This window comes from Larus michahellis, chromosome 1, assembly GCF_964199755.1.
Source record: "Larus michahellis chromosome 1, bLarMic1.1, whole genome shotgun sequence".
Taxonomy (NCBI): Eukaryota; Metazoa; Chordata; class Aves; order Charadriiformes; family Laridae; genus Larus; species Larus michahellis.
The window spans coordinates 123,631,626-123,656,980 of NC_133896.1; the positions used below are offsets into that span (position 1 = coordinate 123,631,626).

Here is a 25,355-nt window from a genome sequence, read left to right on the forward strand (position 1 = left end):
CTTTAATATTCAGGCTAGTTACGTATTGCAGGAATCCATGACAGCAAATTCAGGGTTCTGGCTTGAGTATTTAAAAAAATGTGATTGACCAACCATTTCAAATGGATCTGTATCATCTAGACTCCTCCTTAAGATCTGGGAGTATGTCAAAGTAGGGCTCTGTGTACGACTGACTTTAGTTATGTATAACATTACAAATTACTACCACTAATCTCAGTAACAATTAACACTAATTACCTACTCTAATGCACTTTATGGAATTTACACTGAGAAAAACAGTGATCAGTTCTCTTACAGAAATGCCAGCACAAACAGTCAGGTAATTTTAGGAAGCAGGTGAAACTGGTTTTGAATCAATACTCCATTTGTGATTATATCTGTGCATTTGCTCAGCAGAAAAAAAAGAAAAAAAACCTCACTGAAATTGATTGTAAACATGTTCTGAATAAGTAGGCTTAGAAGAGTACCTCCCCTAATTCTTTGTAACTTCAGTTCACCATTTATTTCTACATATCTCAAATCTTTGACTCTTCACTGGAAATTCTGATTTGACTTCAGCACAGTTTCCATTCTTACCACTGAAAAGTGTAGGTGTGATAAGCTGTCAAACCACTTTGCCCTGCTTGTGGTGCTCATCACATGAGCACAGCACGTGTGAACAGTAACCACAGTGCCCATGGCTGAGGTTTGTCTAAATAACTGGTGCTGGGAGATGAGATTAGTAGGTGGGTGTTTGTGGCAGAGAGATGTGAAGCACAGCCTTCGCTGGTACATCACCAACAATTGTGAGCAACCGACTCTTTCTGGACCTCTGCCCTTCAGCAACACCAAAGGAAAGCTGTTTTGACAGTCAGGCATTTTAAACAGGAAAGCACTTGTTTGGATAGTTTCCTTGAAAAAAAAAAAATCTTCATTGTGCTTTTTCAGACGGAAGAAAACCCATAGAGTGTTCCTATGCTTGGGAGAGCCACCAATCAATATTCACAAATCCACTGTGTTACTCTTTCAGCTTAATCGATACGATTCTCCTTCATAGTGACATTCATAAAAAAAGTCCCAAGACAACAATTAATGCACTGACATGCTATGGCTACTGCCCATTGAGCTGAATAATTTCTTTTCCTGTTCCTTTTTACTCCCCTGCTTGCCTCCATACATACACTGTTTCTCCAGCCTGAGCTCTTCTTAAATCCAACTCCACGGTTATGCTTTTTGGCACTATGTTTACGGTAAATGTGAAAGTAAAGACCAATCGTTCACTCCTTCTACCATTACAACAATCCACTTCCTATGCTTCTTTGTTTGGTTACGTTTAGAGCAAAGGCAACTGCCCAAATCACTGTATTTTGACAACTTCCATTGAGAGGTAGATCACATACGCCGCACCCTTGGATGGATCAGTGGCGCTGCCTCAGACTACATCAAACTAACTATTTGCTAACTTGAATATATGCTCTTTCACCAAGTGTGCAATGCAAGTTCACAACCAAAATGACCCACAGTCAGAGGAAATACAGAAAGGTATTGCACAAGCTCATGCAAAGACTGTGACAGTTAGCACCATTTGAGACTCTCCATAATACCTGAACAGGGCTGGCAGGTGTGACCCACCATGTGCGGGAGACCTGTAGGCTTCTAGGACAGCAGCTGGCGGCCAGGTGGGATATCTTGGGGCATCTAAAATGGCGCTAGATTCACAGATTTAGACAACTGAGCTATACCCATCACAAGAAAAAGTGCACTTGAGCAACAGTAACACTGGCCTTATTACCTTGACCCATTAACCTGGTTTGGGTTACACTCCATCTTGATGGTGACTCTGGCCGGGGGCTGCGACAACCAGTCTTGCTGGGGAACACGCGGACTCATCTTTGACGTCTGCCCATATTCACTGGAGGAGGAGGCCGTCATCTCTGTCTTCGCAAGGTGGGGTGATCCGTAGGCGCACTCGAACAAGGACTGGTCTTCACTCACCACTGATAACGCTTCCTGCAAACCAGAGAAGTCAGTGTGACCATGTTTCATAGCAGACATTACAATATTTCCCAAGGAAAAAAGGGCTCGTCCATCTCACAAGAATATGAACAGCCAGTCACTTGCTTAAATGCCAATTACTTCTTAGGCACGCCAGTGCTGTTGGTGGAGGTGAGGACTCATGGTGCCAGACATGCTGTCAGCATATGGTCGGAAGACAACCCCTTACCTGAGGAGATGCTCCCACCAGAGGCTGAGAAGATGCACATACACATGCTCCCAAACACTTGGGAATAGTGGCCAGGAGCTGGGAGGGAGGACAGGGCAGGACAGGCAGTGAAGCTCGGGCCTCTGGAGCCCCAGGTTGGGATGCAGAGGGCAAGATCTGCCGGGATCGTAAGCAAGCTGCCATCGCTGCTTTAACTGCCCCTGTAAGAAGTGACCGCACGCCATGCCTTGCTGACTCACTGGGAGCTCCTCTTCCTTCCTCTGGGACTGAGTCCAAGTCCCTTCTGGACAGGGAGTCGAGACACAGCTGGGCGCAACCTCTGATTCAGGGACCCTGCTCCTTCTGCCAGCATCCACCGCCGGCTTCTCAAAGGTGCCTGCCACCAGCCCCGAGAGGACACCATGCCCACCAGTCGCCTCTCTCTCTCTCTCATGGCAACCCTTCCTGGTGGGATGGCCAGCTGGGCATCCTGCTTCAGCACTGTGGGAAGGGTTTCCCCAGCCACCTTCCCTCAGCATGGCAGCAGGTGAGGGCGGCAGGGTTCAGCAGGCCCCTTGGTGGTGGCTGGAGACTGGAAGGAAAAAAGGCCACCCTCTCTCCCACCACCACACACTGGCACCAACTCCTTCCCCACATTATCTGGAGATGAGCCATGGGAGCGAGGCAGTGGCCAGGGCCAGCTCAGGCAGGCAGCATCCCCACAGGGTCCATGGGGAAGCTGTGGGAAGGATGATGCTGCTGGAGGGACCCATCCTGCCTGAGCTGAGGCTCCCTGGCCATGGGAGCCGGTTCAGGCTCCTGCCCACCCGCTGGCCCCCAGCACCATGCAGGCTCAGGGGGACACCCCTCCAAAAGCAGCCTTCCAAGGAAAGTCCGCCTCTCCGTGGGCTACTTGGTGTGAACACGGGGCGTAAGGATGCAAATGGGTGGTAACCCAAAGCATGGCTCCCTCCTTCCACCCTGGCACTACAGCTCTGCCCTGAGACGAAACGGGGCAGGGGGCAGCCCAGCACCTCCCTCCCTCCTTCCCTCCCTCCCATGGCCGGGGAGCAAGCCCCAGCACCGGGCCGGTGGAGGACCAGATGACAGCCGCTGTGGCGGCAGCCAGCTGGCGATGGCTGGAGGCGCAGGGGCCAAAGATGGGGACACCAGGGTGGGGGGGATGGAGCCCAAGCCAGATTTGGGGCAGGGTGCTTGGTGTGGGACCACACCTTGGTGAGGCAGCGTGTGTGGGCCCGCTGTTGGCAGCCGGTGGGGGGGACAATAAAACCATGTGGCCCTGTCAGCAGAGGAGGATGCGGTAGAGAGGGGAGAGAGACAAGAGCCAGAGTGATGGGAGTCCGACGGCTCTGGGAAGCAGAGCGGCTGCCTGCCAGCTCCGACCTTCCCCACCTGCTGGAAGAGGGCTTTGCACAAGCTCCGGCAGTCGCATGCTGCCCTAAAAATCAGCAGCGATTGTACTTGTATCATTTTAGGGCAGTATACATTTATCATTCTTTTTATTCACCTAGTTTGTGAGCCCTTGGGGTGCACTCTGCTAATATTGATCATTTTTTTTGCAACCGCAAGGGCTGGAACATCATTTTCTTTTTCTTACTTCTCATTAAAATTGAGATCGCCCCTTAATCTCTGGACCTGGGGAATGGGCTCTCAAGCAGCCCTCCAAATGCCACGAGAGTCGTGACTGAATCACCAAGACTAATGCTTCCCAGCACAGGCCAGGATGCAAAAATCAGACAGTGATCTGCACCTTTGCATTGCTGCTGTTCAGATGTAAGGTCACCGCCAGGCTACCACCATTAATATTTACGCCCCAGTTAGCACCCCTGCTTTGCACGCTTTTCCCCCAGCCTGCGCCCAGCTACCAAACTGCTGCCTCTTGGGTCTCTGGGGGTGTGAACGTGCTTCTGCGAGACAGAAGGGATGCCAGGATAACATCTCTCCTTTTTGGCATGCCTCTCAGACTCCTTTGGCTCTCCGGCCTGCCCAGTCATGCTAAAAACTGCTGGTGCTGCTGGTGGTCTGAAGGTTTTCTGGTGAGCCATTTCTGAGAAAGCCTGAAGATGGCTCCTGCTTTTCAAGGAGGTGTGGGAGGAGATGACTGCGGGTCCCTTGCTCCCCAAAGATTGCTCCCTGGCTACAGTGAGCTGAGAGACAGCAAGGGGACTTGTATGGTAAAGTAGCAGGGATCATATCACAAGAACTAAAGAAAGAAAATGTTACAATGGAAGGAAAATAAAAAGTCCTTTCTCAACAGTCCGTGAGAGCTTTTCATGAAGATATGTATATATATGTATATATATTTATATATATGTATATATATACACATCTAGATATATATGTGTGTGTATATATACACACCTATATTTATATCTATATGTCCATATTTATATCTATATATCAATAAACACACACAGCCTGGCCAGGCGATCACAGTGCATCCCATGCCTGAAACTATTTACTGCCAGTTCCCTCTTCTCTGCCCCACTGTAGAGCTAATACATGAACCAAAAAAGGTCTAATGAAATGTTAATTTTGGAAGAGCTAGCTCCCGTAAATACATGAAAGTGTGAATTGTACAGGAGAAAGCAGATAACAGATTACAAATATAACAGGCATAATATTATTTTAATCTGTAAACCATTTACTAATAGAACTTTTCAAAACAGGCATCAAACACTATATAATGGATATGTTTCTCGTCCTCCCCCACACAAGTGAAACAAAGCAAATCTATTCTGGTTCCTATTAAACCTGATGCCATCTAATGTAAGTTAATTTAGGAATACTTACAGTAAGTATAAATGTGAACAAAAAAATACAGGTTTTCTATTTTTTGGCATTACTAATGACAGTAAATACTGCTTGTGCTATGAGTGCCTATTATGTTGCACAAAGAGGGAAAGTACGCACATTTTAACTTCCTGAGGGAGACAGCAAATACTGGAAGTATGAGCCAAATTAATAAGCATTGTGCGAATATCTGAAAGACTACGACAAAACCAAGACAAACATAAATGAACCCAAGAGACAGACTCAGACTTCACATTTCATGAAAAAATGCCTAGTTACTTATGGAAAAAAACCAAAAAACTCAATTGCTAGAGTTGTGTTCTGATTTAAGAGCAAACGCTCATCTGTACTCCATCTTGCTCATTATCAGTTAGTGCACGCTGACAGGTCTGTAAAGGGTCTGTAGGAATAACTGAGTTTCTGCCAATTTTGCACACTGTTGGGTCGGTCCGTATGGGGAAGGCTTATTAATGTGTACTCTACCATAGCGAGCATCTCTGACACTTTACTTTGAGTCTTCGCTGAACTTTGCTGGCCTGTCATGAAGGACAGTAGGACATGTATTGTCCCTCCCTTGAGCAAATTACAAAAGCTGAACTGGCCACCTAAGCTTTTGCATAATTTTGAGGAGGCAGCATAACTGGCGAAGATGGTCTAAACTAGAATTAGCCTTACTTCCTCCCTAACTCTTTAACCATCTTTTCCCTTCTTGCACATAAGTGAGATTGAGGTTTCAGTGTGGGAAACATGGAAGCTATGTTTAGCACCTGTTCCGCTACTCCTCCTGTCAGCTGGGACTCAGGCAGTCATACCGACTGCCCTCTCTGTCAAATGCAAGCAGGACCAGTGATGCCAATTTAACAGCAACCGCTACAGGTGAAGTATGTTGTCCTTGCACGTCCTCATGCAGAGGGAGAAGTTTTCTGCCACACATGGGTGAAAGTCGTGTGTCCAGGGTTGGACACTGCTGCCTTTCTTCCTCTCAATGATCTTAAAAAATAAGGATTTCTGGCCCAGCCATTTCTGAATCTGCTGACCTTGCAAGACACAGTGATGCTGAACAATCAGAGCTAATGCAACCTGATATAACCTCACGTGAAACTCATACTGTGCGAAAGCATAGAAATAGCATCAAGAAACATGAAGCACTTCTCAGCTCTACAAGACTGTCTGATAACTGGCATAATTTGGTATCCCCAAAACCAGGTAAAAAATGTCCATCCGCTGCTCCTTGCGTGCATTGTTTCATCTTCTCTATCCTTGATTTGTCTTTATCAATTAAAGCCTTCAAGCCTTAACCCTATTTAAGTTGTGAAAGGAAGGCTCTAACAGCAAATTACGGTACTTAATAGCTGAAGAAAGCAGTACAGGTATTTCTTTCTTTAATACAGGGACTTAAAAATGTGCTTTCTGCTATAATTCTAAATGCAAGCTCCTGGATGAAATGTAATATAAAAATTGTCAGCATTCACCATCATGAAGAATAGCTGCATGGTCTGTCCACATATAAACATAGACAAAACTATTAATAGTGACAATGTTTTTTTACATATGGATGCCAGTTCTACTTCTAGTAAATACTTTTCATTACTCATATACATGTTAATCCTTTTTTCTCATCCATATTAACACTGTTACCGGAGCAGTTTGGCAACTTCAAAAAATAAGTGGGAAAAAGCAAGGTAAACATTAATAAATATTATAAAACAGATGCATTATAAGGCTTCTTTCAATCTTGCCAAGTTTTGTGCCTTTGTGGTAATAATTTAAGTAGTTGATGGGTCATCTTCCTGGATTTCACATGACAATACCATAGTCTCATGACATCTCAGAAATGAAGCCTTTCGGTTCTAGTAACCAGTGTCTGGGGCAATGTAATATGAAGAAACCAACACATACTGCTTGCAGTGGCACGTAGGAAAGGACTTTCATGCAAGTCTGTGAAGTAGAGCCGCTGGTAATATTAGCTGAGGTCAATATTGGACCCAGATTTTCTTTATTTCATCTTCCTTTCTCTGCATGCTTCCTCTCACGACATCACCAACAAAACATAGAAATCTGTTCCTTCATTAAGATTTTTTTATTTTTTAATCGCTTGTACCATGCAAAACTTGGCTTCTCATTTGGACTTTCCATACTAATGATAAAAGAACAAAATGTCTTCTCTATTTGGTTTTGACTTATACTTCACTGATAAGTTTAAAAAAAAAAAAAGAATAACGGGCTGACAAATTTGTAGAACAATAGGTACAGCAACGCCTTTAAAGGAGGCATAAAGTCATTAGGACAAAGGTGTTTACTTAATCAAATGCAAGATTACTTGGCCTAGAAACATGAAGTTACAGGAAATGTGATTGAAGTAGTTCCCATCATGAGAAGTATATGCAAGCTGACCTGTCCTTTATATGCAATGTCAGGAACTAGGGACAAAGACCTTTTTTCCTAAAGCTCGACCAAACTTCAGAAATGGATAAAGAAGACAATGAGGCATGCAGTCATCTAGCATAATTTGCTTGTGCTAAGGGGTATTGGGGAAAAAGTACTGCAGCAGGGCTTTAAGACTTTGGAGGCCATTCTAACCTGGTGATGCTTTCTCTCAAGTTAATTCTGATTAGGGAACGTGCCGGCTTGTGCATGAAATACATTTGTGCATGGTCCCTCCATGTCATCAACCCAGCTTCCACTTTAGACAGGACACCATTTCCATTCGTTTGTACAGCAATCAAGTTGAATCATGTCTCCAGGTAGTACACTCATTGTATGCATGTGTATACATGTATATCTCAAAATATTCAGATCTGTTTTTTTATTTTCTTCAAATATTTCCATGGTTTATCGCTTAATCCCTTAAACAGAAAAGGTTTAGTAGATTTTTTTTATCCCCATTGGCTAATCAAAATTTCTCAAGTGATTTGCTGCTCAAAAAAATGCTTCAAGAACTTTGAAAGTCAAGAACTTACTGGCCAGCGCTGTCAAAATCCTAGCAGGCAACAGCACATCAGTATGATGAAAAACATTGGCCACAAACCAGTAGGATACTGGGCAAGAACTACACGTAAAGAGGAAGACGCACAAGGAGACGCAAATACAGCAACAACCCTCATTATGTGTTGAGAGATGCTGCAGACAGTAAAATGCATGTTTTGCCTGCAGAGTCTGCACTCCCACACTCCAAAACGGACCTGTTACCCTTGACTATGAGGGACTTGCAATAACACTGCAATCGAGAACTTCTAGTTAGCTTTGCCATACATGATGGAATTCATATAATCTATTTTTTGACAACGGTTTTATGATATTTCTCCTCGTTAATGTAAAAAACTTTTACTTCTCTAATTGTATTCCACAATAATCCTTATGTAAGCGCAAGCTTAGACCTCCACGCGGCCACAGTCCATTCAGACACAGGCTGTTTCCTATCACTTGTCGGATGTCTGCAGTTGGTCAGAATAATTAATCCTCCGTTCTATGAAGAATTCTGACATACTGGGACTTATTTTCATTTCAAATTAGACAAAAAGCTGTTATGCGAAAACTTACACCAAATGTTTACGAAAAGGATGAATTTGTAACGCACTGGCGTGTGTTTTGCAGATGTTAAAATATTCTAAGAAACAGTTACATTTGGAGAGGACCTGCATTTTCTGAGGGAAGATTGTTCTGATTAAGACCATGCAATTAGCTCTATTAAGTGTTTCCATGCTTTTTTGCACTCAGTATCCCTTGTGTACTTGATAGCATTTGCCACTGAAATTGTGTGCAATCGAACTACATACAATTGTAACTGAAAGGAAGAACAGGTGCAAACGTGCAAGACTGCACACAGTATGCGTCTTGGTACAGCCGCTCCAGATTTTAGCAGGTCACTCCTCTCGCTTGCTGCTCTTCTCTCTCTTCTTCCCCAGACTGCATCTTCTGATGCTCTAGGAAGCTGTTTATCTGGAGTGAAAGCCTAATTTCAAACAGGCCAGGAACGTCATTTCCACGCTGGAACAGAGAGCACACGCGAGGCTGGACACCAGAACCTCGCAGAGCAGCAGGCAGTCTTCCAGTCTGAAACTCCGCTCTGCTCACGTCTGCAACAGGCTTTGCTGCACGATAAAGCAAGCTGTGGCTGAATTGCTAAAGGGCTTCTAGCCTAAATTTGCAGTCCCGCTTTAAAGCCAAGTCTTTGAGCCTTGGATTCATTGCATGTGGCAACAACCGGTGAAACAAAAGACAAATGATTGATGTTTTAGCCTTGCGATAGCTTATTAATCACGATGCTCTTACAACTCTATTCTGACCATTCGCAAAAGCAGCAGTTTCGCAAGATAATCAATATGCTGTGTGGAACATACTGGAAAAGGTTACTACTTAAAATGCAGTCACCTGAGTCAGGAATTGCAGCACACATCTGGATTATGTTTTCCTTCTAAATCTCTAAGTCTTGCATTCATTAGATCAGACAAAAATCCACATATTATATTCATGAGAGAGTTCAGGAACAACAAAAAGCCTTGGCAAGTACAAGATAGGAAAGACAGATGTTGTCCTCACCTCCACCCATGAGAATCTTATTGCCAGCTCAGCTTACATCCTCCACCTATTTGCAAAGAGCGCTTGGATAGTCCGTGGTAATCCAAACACAGGCCCGGTGCTGCCACTTATCTGTTATCTTCACCTCTTGCTGAGAAAAATACAAAGGATGTTTGGAAGCAAAGGAGAGCCACTGCTGCAGTCCCACTTGAAAAAAGGAATAATCAAGCATCCATCAAAATGATGTTATGAAATCACAGGCTCCATTTATTTCTGGGAAACAATAGCAGATGTTTAAGGACTGATCCTGCAGCCCTCTTTGTGTAAGTCCTTCTCCTGGCTTCACTGGGACTAGCAATGGGAACAGATGCCTCACGGCTAAGCCCAAAGGTTTATCATTTTGTGTCTTAATGAACAAATTCTGAGACATTATACATTCAAATGTAGACTGTGGTGCTTTATCACCATTTCTAATATATAGACTGTCATTCCTGAAATGCTAGCAAACCCCATTTTTGCCCAAGCTATTTTTGTCACCTCATTTCATCACAGGGTAATATTGATAGCACCAGGAATTCACCTCTGGCTCTCCAAGTGCTCCATAAAATGAAAAAAAATAAATCACCGTTGCACTACTGCAGATTGGGTAACTTTGGTAAGAATGACTAAAATTATGTCTCGGCTTGGAAAACATATCTCCCTTGTGCCAAGTTCAGTGCCATATCTGGGATCACCCTGCATCAACACACTAAAATTATCACACCACGTAGAGTTGAACCACTAACCTTCAGAGATCAGGAAGCATCCATGAGATTTAAAAAGCTGACATTTCACAATCAATCATTTCACCTGCAGTCTTTATCTGACAGTAAAGCGCAAATAAATAGTTTAACCCTAAACCAAGAGTTAATAAATGGAAATAGGAAACTCCCTTATACATGTCACATGCCCTGGACAACATCAAAGCAACTCGGCAACCTTGTTCAAATGCAGTGATTAAAACCTATTAAAGACTGCATCTGTTTCAGCACATGTTCATCGCCCGAGTGACTTCAAGAGGGGTATGCCTGGAAGCATCTCTGCTCATGCACAACCACCCAAGAACTGCACCAGGCTTCTGAATGAAAGTGGACCTCAAAATTCACAAGACTGTCCCAAAAAGGAATAAAGCAGACAATATGATGCTATACAGAGGGTGAGTCTGGTTGCGTTCTTCCTTCTGCATGAGCAGAGTGCTGGCAAACTACTTAAAGGCTGAGGCAACAGCAGGTTTTATTTACTGCAGCAGTAGCTGAAGGAGTGGGGTTAGGTGGCTGCAGGGCTGGAGCAGCACAATGATCGGTTGGGCTCAGAATGCATATTCCTGAACAATTATGTCAACCTTAATTCACCAGTGCTAAAAACAATACAATCGTATCCTGCAGATTGTATATTGTATATGCATTTTTAAAGAAAATGTAGCTTTGTATGCTTATTTTAGCACTTCCATCCATATAAAGAGCCGTAACGCTGAAGTTTGAATGACTATTTTTTCAATCAATACAATAGACTTTTCTTCCTTTTCATCTTGATAGTATTGTCAATTATGAACTTTGAAAGCTTGAAGTTTTTTGCTCCTTCATGCTTGGCTGTTAACTTCTAGGGCTTCAAAATGGCTAGGAAACTGGGAAAACTTGGATATAAAACTCCTTTTCATTTCTGCCTCAGCCCAGGGCTAGCCTGTTGCTTCTGCCTTGCTTTTCTAGTATAGGGCTTTATCTGAAGGAGCAGCCAACCTTCTACTATGTTAAAAAATATAAACATCTGGTGTTTTTTTCAGCAATCTTTCAAGCAAAGATTTGTTTGGCAAAACAGGTGGCAGGTTTTTAAAGTGGCCTGCAGCCTAATCGGAACTGAAGCCACACCTGCTACGAACTTCTGATAAGAGATCAAAATGATATTGGGAAACAGTCTTGGGACCAAAACAGCTGCCCAAAACAAGGCGGCAATCCCATTCCAGGCATGCAATCCTACCCTTTTCATGTTTCCTCTTAAAATCTTTGGCATCGTGGATAGCCCCAGCATTTTGAATGGGATGTCTTCAAGAATTACTGCGTGTTTACTGGGATTAGTCATCTGTCCAGAACTAAAGGCTGTGCTTGAACATGGTAACTCTGGTACTCTGGTTTTGGTAATTTTATTGTGAAAATTCTTAACATAAAGATACCACATGATTTTTTTCTGCCTTATTCAAAAGATTTGTCCCGTTTTATCACAAGAAGGTAACATTTGCAGATCTTTTTCCTACTGTTTAGCCAAAACTACAAGATTATACATTACATTTATACTAAGTTTAATATTTGCTAACTGTGGTGGGTTGACCCATCACATATATATTTTTATATATAATTATATATGCCCATTATAGGTATACACATAAGTATATGTACACACACACATTTTTAGATAATCCCATCCACAATCTCTGAACAAATTTTAAAGTAAAAATAATTCAGGTGTTAAAATACTTTTCTCTAAGGTATACTATGTACCAAAGAGAAACTCATCATCAAAGCGATGAGAAATGTATAGGAAGGAATGAAGAGACCTTTACAGACATTACATTGATGAAAGAATTAAATATTAGGGGTAAAACTGAAAAGAGCATCCAAATTAGTTTCCTTTCGGATGAACTTTTGGTTTTTATGAATGCCTAGAAGCATTAGGGAAATAACACTTGGACGATGGCCATGAACTGATCTTCTGGGTGACCCATCACTTCCCTGTCGTGCCTCTGCACGTGGTGCTTGTGCACGTGCGCACACGTGTGTGCGTGTGTGTGCGTGTGTGAGTGCGATGAACAGGTCGTTCGCTTTCTGGTTGGGAAGACTGAAGTTATGGGGGATCTCAGCTCCCAGTGGAAAACAAAAGGGTGTCCAGTAGGTGTGTTACCCGTTAAATCTGGCTGGTCCCCTCAAACCAGCGGCCAGGCACAGCAATCAGCCAAGAGAGAGGGAGGGGGGACCTATCTCGGGCATCTGCAGATCTGCCTTCCTGCAGCTCAGCTTCCTCCTCAGGGATACCCTGGAGCTGGGGATCCTCTTGCCTGCTGCATCAGGCTGACAAGGTCTCAGATGCTCCCCTTCATACGCATTTAAAATTCTCACCTGCATATTTAGAGAACACTTATCACATCCAACACTTATTAAAGTAATTTCCTTGCTTGATAGCTTTCGCAAACACTGCTTAAGCCATTTTTACTTGTGCGGATGTTTTTATTTGCTTCCAAATGTATTTGTCTTGATATTTTTGACTGACTCGTCTGCATTAGATTACTGTAATTAAAATGCAAATTGCTATTGCTTTTTAAAAATTCACTACATTAAGAGTGCTCTCCATTTTTGCACAACACTGTAACAGAAATTCTTTTGTTTACATTATGCTCCCTTCCTTTTCCTCAATCACTTTTTATTCTGGATCTTCCATGTATACATTGAATATATACATATATAGTATTATGTGCTTCTCATGGTATTGCCCATTTTACGAGCATATGGAATACTGCTCAGCTGGGTAATCTTTCTAAATTCAGAATGCACCTTCCAAGTATGCCCACTGTGTATGTAAAATATGACTTCCTGTCACGATAACCTTTACAGCGTATAGCCTAACATACTTTCCTATAATTGTTTGCAATGAATATCTTGATTCATACTTCAGCACACGTTATTTTAGTCATTTGCCACAAAACATGACTAATGAAATTAACACGGGGTTGAATGTCACAGTATTAAGTCATTTCGGTGTGTGCAAAGATTAACACAGGAGAGTGCTTAGTAAAATGGCAATGAAGTTAAGTGTGTGCTTATGTTTAAGCATATTTAACCTGTTCTGCTGAACCGGTACAAAGTAAGGAGATTATTGTTTTAGCTCAAAGATTAGCTATGAGATCAGTCAAAGAGACTGGTATGGTTTTTGATATATTGCAGTTAGAGACGTAGTCAAACCAATGGATCAGAACAAAAAAATGTTGTTTCATACCTGTGACAGACGAAGGTTGGAGTGAATGTTCTTTCTTTGCCCCCAGACAAAACAAAACAGAACAACCACAACAAGAAGCCCTCACATACACAAAAAAACCCCGGCTTTGTAACAGTCAAACAAAATTCGATCCCAATTACGCTTGTGGTTTTGTTTTTAAACTGTGTTCTTATTAATTTAAGGAATGGCTTTCTAAACAAAATTGCCAATCCGAAATAGAAACAATTACTTCAGAAAAGTTTCAACTTTTTTCATTCTTTTTCCATTTTTTAGGACAACTACCTCACAAATTCAACATTTATCTTTATCGTGCAACTTGTGGCTCTGTCATCATGCTTTCTGCTGAATCTCATATCCAGCAGAAACAGGTTGTGGCCCATTTTTAATTGTCCATGTGAAGAAGAAAAGGAAAATGCATGTGGCGATATCTTTGATGTGGCAACAAGAGAAATCCTGCACTTTTTCCCTGCAGCAGTATCTCTTCTGAACCGGTGATTACCAACGTCATCACCCTTACTGAAACCATGCCCCACAGCTCTGATATTGACTGTATTTCTCAAGACACCAGCATTAGCTCCAGAAGGACAAAAAAAAAGACCACCTGCTGCTATTGATGAAAAGCAAACTGGGAAAGTCAGTGCATATGAAGACAATCTCGAGTCCAGAACCCTGAGATATGCATTTATTACAGCAATAGAAACCATTAAGATGCTTTTCCCCATATCTCGCTAATAAGACCAACCGTCTAATAAGCATTAGTATATGAAATGAAGCTGTGTGGATGCAAAGCTTAAGATATGCTATAATAAAAGGTTTTTATTTACTTTTCTTTGGACTGTATTGACAAACGACCCACCAAAATGTCTTTATATACTGTAGGCTATGCCTTCAAACATACAGGAGAGGCATGCGGGCTGTTGCTCTTTTATTGTTTCCCCAAACAAACCCATTTCCTACAAGCTGTTCCCATATCTTTTGTGCCACGTCCAGCTTCCCAGAAAAACAGCAGGAAAACAAAGTGTGAACTCAAAACAACCCATTTCCACAGAACAATGTGCCATACCAAGGAGAGAGAGAGAGCTAGAGGGGGGAGGGCTGGGGAGAGGGGAGCAAGAGAGAGAGAAGCTGGTTTGATGCTGCCAAGAGACTTGAAGAAAAAAGGAAGGAGGAACTTTTAAAAGTCACAGAGAGGAAGAGTTGTGTAACTGCAAATATGCAACAGGCAAGTTGCCAACTATTTCAAAGGATTTGAGGTTTCAAAATCATCGAGAAGACTAACTGATTTGCACTCTGGGTTTTGAGCTTCCAGGAACACCTTTATATGTCTGAGAGCCAGAAACTGCCACCTCTTTTTATAGAGTACTCAAGCCATACTTGGTCATAATTTCAAGTTGAATCAGTAAAGAATGTAAACAGACATCATTTATGCTTCTCTGCAATCTAATAAAATGAAAGCATGGACTAAATAAAGCAAAATGACACATGTCGTTCCGCAAGAAGGGAAAACCAGAAGATCACATTGATTTAGTTCCTGGCTGACATGAGCAATCTCCAAAGCTCCCGGTATTCAGTAAACCAAGAAAACCCATACACTAAACTCCCAGAGTTATAATGCACACTACTCATTGAAACGCATGTGATAAAAGTCAATGATAAATGTCACCATGCCATTGTAAAATCCTGTTTCCGTATTTGGCTTGTCAGGTATATAAAAATAGAAAGAAGGAATAAAAGCAAGTAAGGAACAAATTATTTCAGCCTTGCTGCCCATGACAATTATGCAAGTAAGAAAGAAACATTTGTAGAATCAACACAACAACTAGAATGCTTTTCCCCAAATAAAGAATCCGACCAGCTTTGAAATCTTTTGAGTAGGGAGACACTGCTTTGGCAGTGAAAAAATGTGGTTCATTTCTTTTTTTCTGTTGGTAAAAGATGCAAAAAAACCCCAGACTTTGCAGTCACTTGCACTTAAAACCCACAGTCCAAAACACTACCATGTGTCAGCAAGACCTGGCGTTACGATGAAAGGTGTACTCTACAGAGAAGGAGACATGGGGCAACAATCGTGTCATGATGTGCTGACTTCCTACTGTGGACTTCGAAACTGCCATTGTACTGCAGCAAAAAGGACCTTCCAAATGCCTCAATAAGTATTTACTAACCGTGAATGTTACGCAGTGTTAGATGCAAGAAAGAAATGGACTCCACTATCTTGGGCATTGAACTAAGGCAAAGCGGCAGATACACCTTGTCACAAAATGCTTGCAGCCAATGCAGAAGGGACACAAGTTGAAGGAAATAGATACAACGCACAAATTAGGTGCAGAGTGTGACCAGTGTGACTGTCACTGTTGTGCCAAAGGTTATTTTTCAATTTGAATGAGCTACACAGAAGATAATAAAAAATGAAAGGCTACTACTCATGGCAGGCAAGAATTGGAGTGGAGGTGAAGAGAAAAGTCTGAGGAAGGGGGAAGGAAAAGCAAAGAGCTATTCAGCACTGGCTGAAGCAAACCAGCTAAAACCATACAAACGACTCATCCTTATCAAGGCTCCTTCTGCAGCTGCTTTCTTCTTGGTGGCAAGGGGGAAACTGGAAGGATCTCTCCACTTTTAGATGACCTTTGACTGCCCAGGACCATCCCTAGACCTCACAGTGGGGAGAAAATGCAGTGTGTGGTACTGACAGTGCCCCTCTGTGCTCCCCCTTCAGCCCCAAACCCTCCCTGCTATAGATAAAGCCTCCTGAGTTTTGAGCAACCTGCTCTAGTGGAAGGCGTCCCTGCCCATGGCAGGGAGGTTGGAACTAGATGATATTTAAGGTCCCTTCCAACCCAAACCATTCTATGATTCACGCTCAGATACCTGTGCTGGGTGGGCGGGAATATCCCTGCAGGCTCCTGCAGGGGCAAATTCCCTAATATAGCACGTCCCACCAAAGGGAAGATGGCTCTCACCCTTCGTATGCAGAATCCTCCTGCCCTACTGCAACGTTGGGGCTTGGCTTTTGACAGCGTCAGGAGCTGCCAACAGCTGAGGTAAGCCAAAGGCAACAGTAAGTTGATAAGAGCACTTGACATGAGAGCAGGAAGGTGGGCTTTTTATGTTTTATTTTCCCTCTGAGAGCTTGACAGACTGAAGATTGGAATTTGACCGAGGAAAGTCTAAGAGTTTTCTTAATATATCATTCAATTCACCTGGAACACGTCCAGTTAATGAGGCTTTTGTAGTTGTGGGTGTTCAATACATTTGCAAGTCAAACAAATAATTACGATGCACAGATACGTGTAGGTACCCAGCCTCAGGTATCCATGTCTGAACTAGGCATCTGTTCAAAGCACGAGTTTCTCAAGACTGTAATTCTGCAGCCAGCCAAATACAAACTGATTCCTGAGGATTTCAAACACTATCTTTACCAAAACAAAATTATTTTAACTTGTTCAATGCAAACTAATTTTGCTCCATCAGAGTTAACAGAAACAGACGCTTGGTTTTCCTAAGAGAATGCCAACTCTTCTGAACGTCTTTTAAATATATAAAAGGTTTCTGAATTCTTCCTTACAAGATACTTCCAGTAACACTGAAATAGAAAACAGATCTTCAGAAACCAACTCTTCTGTAAGAATATGGAAAACAGATCTAAGGCTTCACGAAGATTTTTTGCTTCCTCGTGTTGAGTATTTCATCACTGACCAGGCATGTTTTAAAGCTGTTTATTACCCTCTGAAGCTTCAGACTTCAGTCACGACTGTGGAGAAAACGTTTGCTAGAAACATTTAAAATTCCTGCCACATCTTATTGTATTCTACTCCTCCTACAAATAGCTTTGTATGTTGAGCACACTAAATATTACATATGTCACATGCACAAATATTTTTTTTAATCAGTTATTTGAAAATTCAGTCCTTATTTATGCAGTTTTCAAAGTCTGGAGTTCCTGATTCTGCATTTCTAGTACAATCCTTGAGAATATTTTTTTGACTCTTACAGTATTTTGTAAGTGTGAGTGAAATCACCAGTTCTTGCAAAGAAAACTACACTATCCATTTTAAAACTTGGTAGCTAAAATTTTGCATGCCACACTAATCTTTTACAGGAGCATTTCTATTGACATAAATTACTATTTGTAAATAAGAGATAACAGCCTCTAATTTACAGATACTTCTCAAAGCACTTCAGCATTAACTGAGCTTTGTGGCAGCCTATGAAATTTTAGCAGCTGAGTAGTGTAATGTCCCATTTCATGCCAGATTGGAAGTGCAGAGAGGTTAGTAACGACCCCGGTTCTGTGGGAAATAGAAAAGCTCTGAAAATCACAATAAAAGCGTCTCAGGATGGGAATCTGAAAAAAAAAACCCAGCCGTTTTTGCAAATACATAGTGATTTTTTCAAGTCACACTGTGGATCTGTGGATATAACTGAAAAGGCTCCTCTCCAGTCCTCTGCCCGAGTCATCAGCCATCAGATCATGCACGCACAGAACCGGCTCTGACTCACTGGTGCTACATAACTCTTTGTTCCCAATGGGATTACAACATGGGAATTACAAAAGGCAACAAGTCCTGTATTTAGCCAGCAACAACAGGAGTAATTAGCAGGCTACTGATTATACAAATAGGAGGGTTCTGGACTTTTTTTCCTCCTGTATTTTCATTATTCAGGGGGAAATATTTTCCAATACAAGCGAGGTACGGAAATTTGCGTAGTCGAGTGAACTGCATGGAAAAGGGTGTAAGATGTTTGTGTGAAGATGCAGGTGACAGTGTGAAACCAGCTCTGTCCTTCAGGAGCATGTGTTCAGAAGTTGAGAGCAACGGAGGATTACATAAAGCAGAGAAAAGGCAACCTGAGTGAAAAAGAAAACAGAGGAAGAGATGAAGTAGTTCTAAAGGAGATCAAAGAAATCTAGAGAAGGAAAGAATATGGATGATTAAAAAACAGGCTGAAGTCTTTGAGACTGGAGGATTCTGCTGGTGGCTGGAGCACTGGGAAGGCACTGAGTACATAAAAGTCAACCAGAGAAACTGAAAAAATCAGAGGCAATCGAGGTAATGTTCATGAGGACTTCGGTGTGCTGAAGATATCCACAGTGGTTACAATTTATATGAGAGATTAACCGTCACTGAGCATTGCAAGACTTCAATATATGGAGACAAATGAGGTGGGGTTTTTTGGAGCAGAGTACAAAACTAACTTTAAAAACATATTCATTTTAGTTTAGAGATATGTTTTGACATTTGATCAGCAAACCCGCAGGCTCTCGGGAGCTTAGAAAGTAAATCAGAAAGGAATACTAAAAAAGAAAATGGGAAAAAAAATATTGAAGGTCGGCGAATTGAACGCTTCTATTGTGAGCTTCTGCATTAATTTTCCACTGTCACCTCAAAGAAGACAGAATCAGTATTTGGTATTTAGCAGACACGTTGGCTAACAGACTGGGACAGAATGGATGGATATTAACACATTCATAGTACAGCAAATACAGAGGATGTAGCTTAGAAAATCACAGTGGCTGGTTGAATACATTTTTCATGCCAGCCCTGCTGGGGCATTTTAGCAGTAGGAGAAATGAGGGAATCACAGTGCAGTTTCTTTCTCAGCCAGCTGAGTTTACAAATAGTCTTACATGAATCTCTGACATGACATGCTAAGCCTTTTGCTAAATGACCTGCCCCGCAAACGATATGTGTGACAAGGAGAATGCATTCACATGTATGAACTGAGGACTCCTGCTTGTTGTGCTGGGACCACCGTGGGCATCACATCCCCCAGAACAGAGAGACGACTCAGTTTGCCATTTGCTAAGTACAAGGCAGGTAGAGAAGGGCTTGTCTTCACCCTGACACAACTTGCCTAGAATGTAAGGCGTTTCCTTATGGCAGAGGGCAGCACATCCACCCCGGCAGTGGGCATCTCCCAGAGGATGCCTCTGCCAGGCTGCGGCTGAAGGGCGCAATACAGCTCACTGCTTCAGCCCAGTCATATTTCATAAAAGCAGCTCAGGGTCTTTGCACAAAAAAAGACTCTTCTACAACGGCCCACTGCTTTGTGAAATCAAATGCAAAATTTTAGCTTGCACTTTGGGCTTTGGTTTCTCCGTGCATTTGCCTAATTCACAGGAAAAATCAGGAAATTTTGGTCCTGTTTCGTGTAGGTCTTCTTTACTTGCAAAGCTAGACTTTTTGGGAAGTTTTGGCCTCTAGTCTCCTTTGCTTCACCACATTCTCATTTATTTACACAAGTCTGGTGATTTGTAAATGGTCTCTGAAGTACTGGAGATCACAGTTTATACTCACTGTCATGAAAATTCACAGTATAATGACTTTGTTTTTCTTTTCTCCTGGTGTCCCTTGTATACTAAGCGGATGGTTTCTAAAAATCTAAAACTTTGTCGTCCTTAGGATACTTCATGACTCAAAGTACTTCCTAGACAGATTTGGTTTTCCCACCTTTCACTTCGTTTTTTTTCAGCAGTGACCAGCACTGATTATTATTCCTTCAGTTGCTTTAGCAGTAGTTTGTAAATTATTTTGAAGCAAATTGCATTGGTCCTGCTTCTGCTCAGCATCTAGCTTTAGAGGCATTATCAAACTTAGAAATTTCATTTTCAGCATCGTCCCAATCCTATTTGCTTTATCTTATCTAACATTTTGAAAGAGTTAATTCTGAGGATTTATCAAGCTTCCTTTTTAACAACTGTAGTTGCCAACTTCCATGATCTTACTGAACCTTAGGTTCCTTTGAACCTAAATTCGTCAGCTGAAAACCTAAGACTCTTAGTTTTCATTTCAGCAAAAAAAATTGTCAAGGTTTAAAAAGCAGATAAGAAAGTGAACAGCATAACATATATTATTCCCTGAAATTCCATGATTTTTAAGCTGATGTCATAATCTTGTGAATTCTGAATATTTTTTACTGACAAAAATGATAAAATTCCTTACCCTCACCTTTATTTCAATATTGTCTCCCACTGCTCTCTACCTCCACCTTGACACTTTCATATAGAACTTTTTGCAACATTTTTTCTTGTCTTCATATTGAACCTTCTGAATTTCTTGGTGTCTTTCGCTTTTCACTAAGGATAGAAACAGAAGAGCAGCCAGAACAAAAAAAGGAAAACAATGCCTTGGGGCTCACAGACACCCCACTTAACGCTGACCTTTCTCAAGCAACCTACCAGCCCTCTTAATTGATCCTCTCCAGTGTCATAAAAGGCCCCTAAATTACTATATATTAGTAACTTATAATGTATAAGTTACTATACAGAAAATATATTTCTCCAATAGGTCAGGCTGTTGGCTTTATTTCTTTACAGATTCAGCAGTAAGATTTAATACCAGACATCTAATGGCAAGAAACCATCCAAATCCCAATTTACAGACTAGAAACATGACCAGAAATGTGTTTGACTGATTATTTTTATTAATTAAAAAGTGCACCCTAAAATTCCAGGTTAGATCCTTAGACAAGGTACTTGTTTTGCATGAGATCTAGCTCTGCACAGAAGACTAGGTCAAGACCTACGTGGTACTAACACCACATGAAGTTCCTTAAGAAGTAGGTAAGCAAAGTCCAGGCGGTGTGTGTAGTTTTACGCAGGGTCTCTGCCCTGGGATGAGTTCAGCCCTGTTACATGAAGTCAGGCCTCAGAAATAGAGAGTACTTAAAAGCAATGCACTTTGGGTCTGCCTCCTGGCTTTTAAGCCTTTAGGGTAGATTCTTTAATATTAGAGAGTCTTTAGTCAATGAAAACTGAAGACTTCAAGTGTTCACATAATTTCAGAAATTGTCCTTTAAGAAAACTGTTAAATATCACAAGGCTCCTGATAAAAATTATAAGAGTTGGCAAGAATTGCATCCTCCAAGGAGCAGCTGAGAGTAACAGAGGTTAAGGCCAAACAAAAACTCCACGAAAGAGAAAAATAGCACTAGGAAGGCCCAGGCTCAGAAGAGAAACATACTTGGAATTAAATTTGGTCTGGTCTGCATTCTAAAAGGTTAGATTAAGTAAGTGAGGAAGATGTGGGGGGAAAAAAGCGAACCTGAAGACAGCTAAGATTTAACATCCATGCTAATTGGAAAGTGTCTGGGCACCATTACGGAGAAAGAATTCATGCAGAATGAGTTAAAAGTCAATAATTTACACGTACATTTTATAGATTGTGCTATGCTTCAAAATTTAACACCTGTTCAAGTTCGTTTTTTAAAAAGGTGTTGTAGTTGTCAAATCTGCAACACACTTGCCCACCAAGCAGCTTTGCAATTCGTAGTTCAGTGCTATCCCATTCTGAATGCTTGGAGCTAAAGCTTCCCATCCTAAGTGAGAAAATAAAATGCCAAAGTGTTGCATGAGTAGCAACAGTTAGCAGCAATTTTTCAGCCAAAAGCATGTTATTGACACCCATGTGAATAAAGGCCCAGCACAACACCATCAAACAGAAGGTCTGAAGAGTTTAAAGGGGAATGGTTGCTACTTTGCAAAACAAAAACAGCCTGTGTTTTGTCATATTGAAGGTGGGAGGGAAAATAAAGCAGTTTTGCAAAACTGCAGTTTTCTAGCATTTCAGCTGGTTAAAACTACAGGTTGGGATGAAGGTACAAGAAAGAATACAGCAAAGCCACTTTGCCCAAATTTGTCTCCTATGTGACTGTTCTTTCTTCGACTTTAAATCACATTATTTTACTAACCAAAAACTTTTCCTAGGAAAAAAAAGGTCTAACTACTTTCAAATTTCCTTGCTTTTTCTAGAAAGGCAGCATTGACTAAGCAGGATTTTTTTCTCATCAGTGAAAGCAGGTAAGTGTGATAACAGAACTTTCCAATTGTGAGTAAGCAGTCCATCTTCAAAAACCTATCCGAAGCCTCACTGAGCAGAAACAGTGGGAACTCTCAAGTGGATCAACACCTTGGAAAATAAAGATCCTTATTCAGGTCTCTTAGCACACATTTGACAACCTAACCTTAGGGACCCTTTTTTTGAAAATTTCAACCTGGTCCATTTAAAGACTTTCAACTAACCTTGCCCCCTTTGGCATAAACCACCAATGATTTAGTTGGGATTGTAAAGATTTACTGTGCACTTTTCCTATCTTATTAGAACCAGTAATGGAATCCACTTACTTGAATTTCTTTGGCTCTGAATGCATACTGCTGAAGAGTATGACATCCAGAGGTTAAATTCCTGACTACCTTTCATTTCAGTTTTATAACTGTAGTGAGTACATTTCCTTAAAACCTCTGCATTCTAAATCAAAGGAAAAATTATTTTTAATCTCACCAGAATTTAAAAATCCCTAAGAATTCAGCAGTAAAAGTATTAGACTTTGATGATTATAAGAAAACAAAAAGAAAATTAAGAAATTGCCAGAAGCGTGTAGATAGAAGTTTTCTAAAAAAACCTGTTTTTCAGATAATTTGTTAGTTTTGTTAAATGTGTATACAACATATATTAAAAATAAACAGTTTCAGTAAAGACCTTCACTGAAACACTGTCAGGAGAATAACTATTTCTTGACCAATATTACTATCAATGCATACAAATTTATTCTTCTCATTATGTACGAGCCCCACGCATGGAAACAAGGACAAACCTTTTTGTTGCATGTCTATCAGACAAGGATGACGATCTGTCTCTCTGTATCCTTTTCATATATTTTTGCTCTGAATCAGAAGAAATAACATGATTTTCTGATGTCTCCCTGGATGTAAGTCTCTTCACCACTTATCCTGTCTAATGCCGTACATATGCAGAAACCTCTGTCCTTACAGGTGTATAAAATGTGCTGGATTTGTCTTATTAGTTCAATAAAAAGAAAGTGGGGGCCGTCACCTCGCCATTGCAGAGCCCAGCATGATGAGGCACGTTTGCATACTCTTAATCTAAAACATCAGTGGAACAGCTCAGATGCTTTCAGTTCAGCACGTGTCTGTACGGTTTGATGGATCACATCTACAACGACCATTCAGTGAATACCGTGCTGCCTGCGACCCTCCACAGAGCTCGCTTTTTTGGCTGAGGCAACCTAGCCTGATTCAAAGTTCACTGAAGTCAATGGAGAGACTCAGCACCATCGACAGGATCGCGCTGATGCGAAGCCAGGACAGGAAATTCTGAGGAAACATAAGAGCTACCCTGTTTGTTGCCTTGAATATTTGTTTAGTGTTTTGGAATTTACTGACTAAAGCTGCATGGAAGAACTTGGCAGCCAGAGATTTTTGCCAAGTTGTGTTATTTTGGTTGTGTCAAAACTCCTGAAATAAACCCAAAACTCCATTGAGAATTCTATGTTCGTGCCATAGCCTCCTTGAAGTCACTCTATCCAACCGTTCAGGATTACCCTGGACTGGTAGATCTGCTGCAGTCTTGGCTACCAATGTAACATTACGCTAAGAACATGATGTTCTCCTCTCACTTTACATCCATCTTATACCTCTGTGGCCCACTGGACAGAGTGGATTCAGTTCTGATTTGCTCAAGCTTAGAGAAAGAGGGAAATTCACCAGGTTTACTGTAGAGCCCAAGACAAAACTCCTAAAGTTTGAATTTCTTTATGTGGCCACCATGATGTATTTCCTCTAGCTGAAACAAGTATTAAGTGTAGTGGCCACATCCATCAGTTAATTGACTGGACAGAGGAGGGTCCCAGGTTCCACATCTCACAAGTGGATATTTTCTTGACTAAAACTTTCAACAAAAATACACCTTTGAAACTCAAAAAATACAGATTTAGAAAAGAATGGACATGAAAAAGGAGCCTTCGGATGACTCCGCTGGAGTTTGTGTTCATTAAGAGGGTTAATACAAATGTTCCTGATTGTTTCTGTTGTTTATGAATCTCGACCTTCAGAACAGCAATGAAATGTGCTGTCTCCTAAAGATGTTCCCTACCGATATGACACACACTTTGCATTGTTTCACTGCACACAAGCATTAATATCCCAGAGGTAACCCACCCTTCTTTTAACGGCTGGTGACAGGTCCAATGGCTGAGCAAAAATCAGTTGAAGGAAAGGGAAGTCTTGTCGGAAACGAGATTAATCTTGTAACGAGTGTTCAGCCCTGATAACCCATCTGTGCAGAGAACTGCTTTAACTGGAGAGCAATTAACCTTCACCTGACAAGCTCTGTCCAACCGTTATAAACAACATTAAAGGCACAGGATCCCCCTCTTTTTTCCCCCCTTTACGTAGACTAAACAATCAGAATCTGAATTCCATGAAAACGGTACATGTAATGGTGCCTTGATGACAAATAGCAGGAAAATTTTTTAAAAGGTAATGGCGGTATGGAAATAATGTGAAAAATGTCTCTGACCACCACTTTAGTGAGTTGATCTGATTAGTAAAAAGCAACAATTTTGAACACTTCCAAGGGAATACCTTACGCATGAGGGAAGCTGATGTGAATATGCCAAGGACTAACAATAATAAAAATGTATGCAAGTAGATAAGAGCTGGCTAACCATGTCCCAGGACACATTGCTTTCAAGATGGAGCATGTATTTCCCCAACACCCCTGTGAACCCAAAGCCAAGGGGAACTTCCTAAAGCTTCTTCACCCACGGCCTTGTGAAAATTACTTGTCAAAACTAACTTCAACTTGCAGAACGCATCTGCAGTAACTGGGCTTTTGGGTCAGGTCCCTGCAGGACCGGTTCTCCCGTCCAACAGCTGGTGCTCCAAGTGATGCCTTCATCGCGGTCTCTGGAGGGGTCTGTAAATCCAGCCTCGGATTCCCAGCCTGTTAGACCACAACATAAACTTAAAGAACTGCCTTTCCCGCAGTAGTCTGAGGAGATGAGTGAACATGGGTCTATT

At 41.6% G+C, this 25,355-nt stretch overlaps 1 protein-coding gene across 11 annotated transcripts in view; it reads right to left on the minus strand.

Annotated features, from left to right (window-relative positions):
• ERG (ETS transcription factor ERG) overlaps window positions 1–25,355 on the minus strand; it is a 147,362-nt gene that overhangs the window by 32,349 nt on the left and 89,658 nt on the right. For 10 of the 11 annotated variants that reach the window (XM_074602184.1, XM_074602180.1, XM_074602179.1 and 7 more), the window contains one exon: window positions 1,772–1,989. In XM_074602184.1, the coding sequence (XP_074458285.1) occupies window positions 1,772–1,989 (218 nt within the window). Of the gene's footprint in view, window positions 1–1,771; window positions 1,990–2,203; window positions 2,308–25,355 lie in introns of those variants that run through there. The other variant, XM_074602187.1, reaches the window with a different exon arrangement.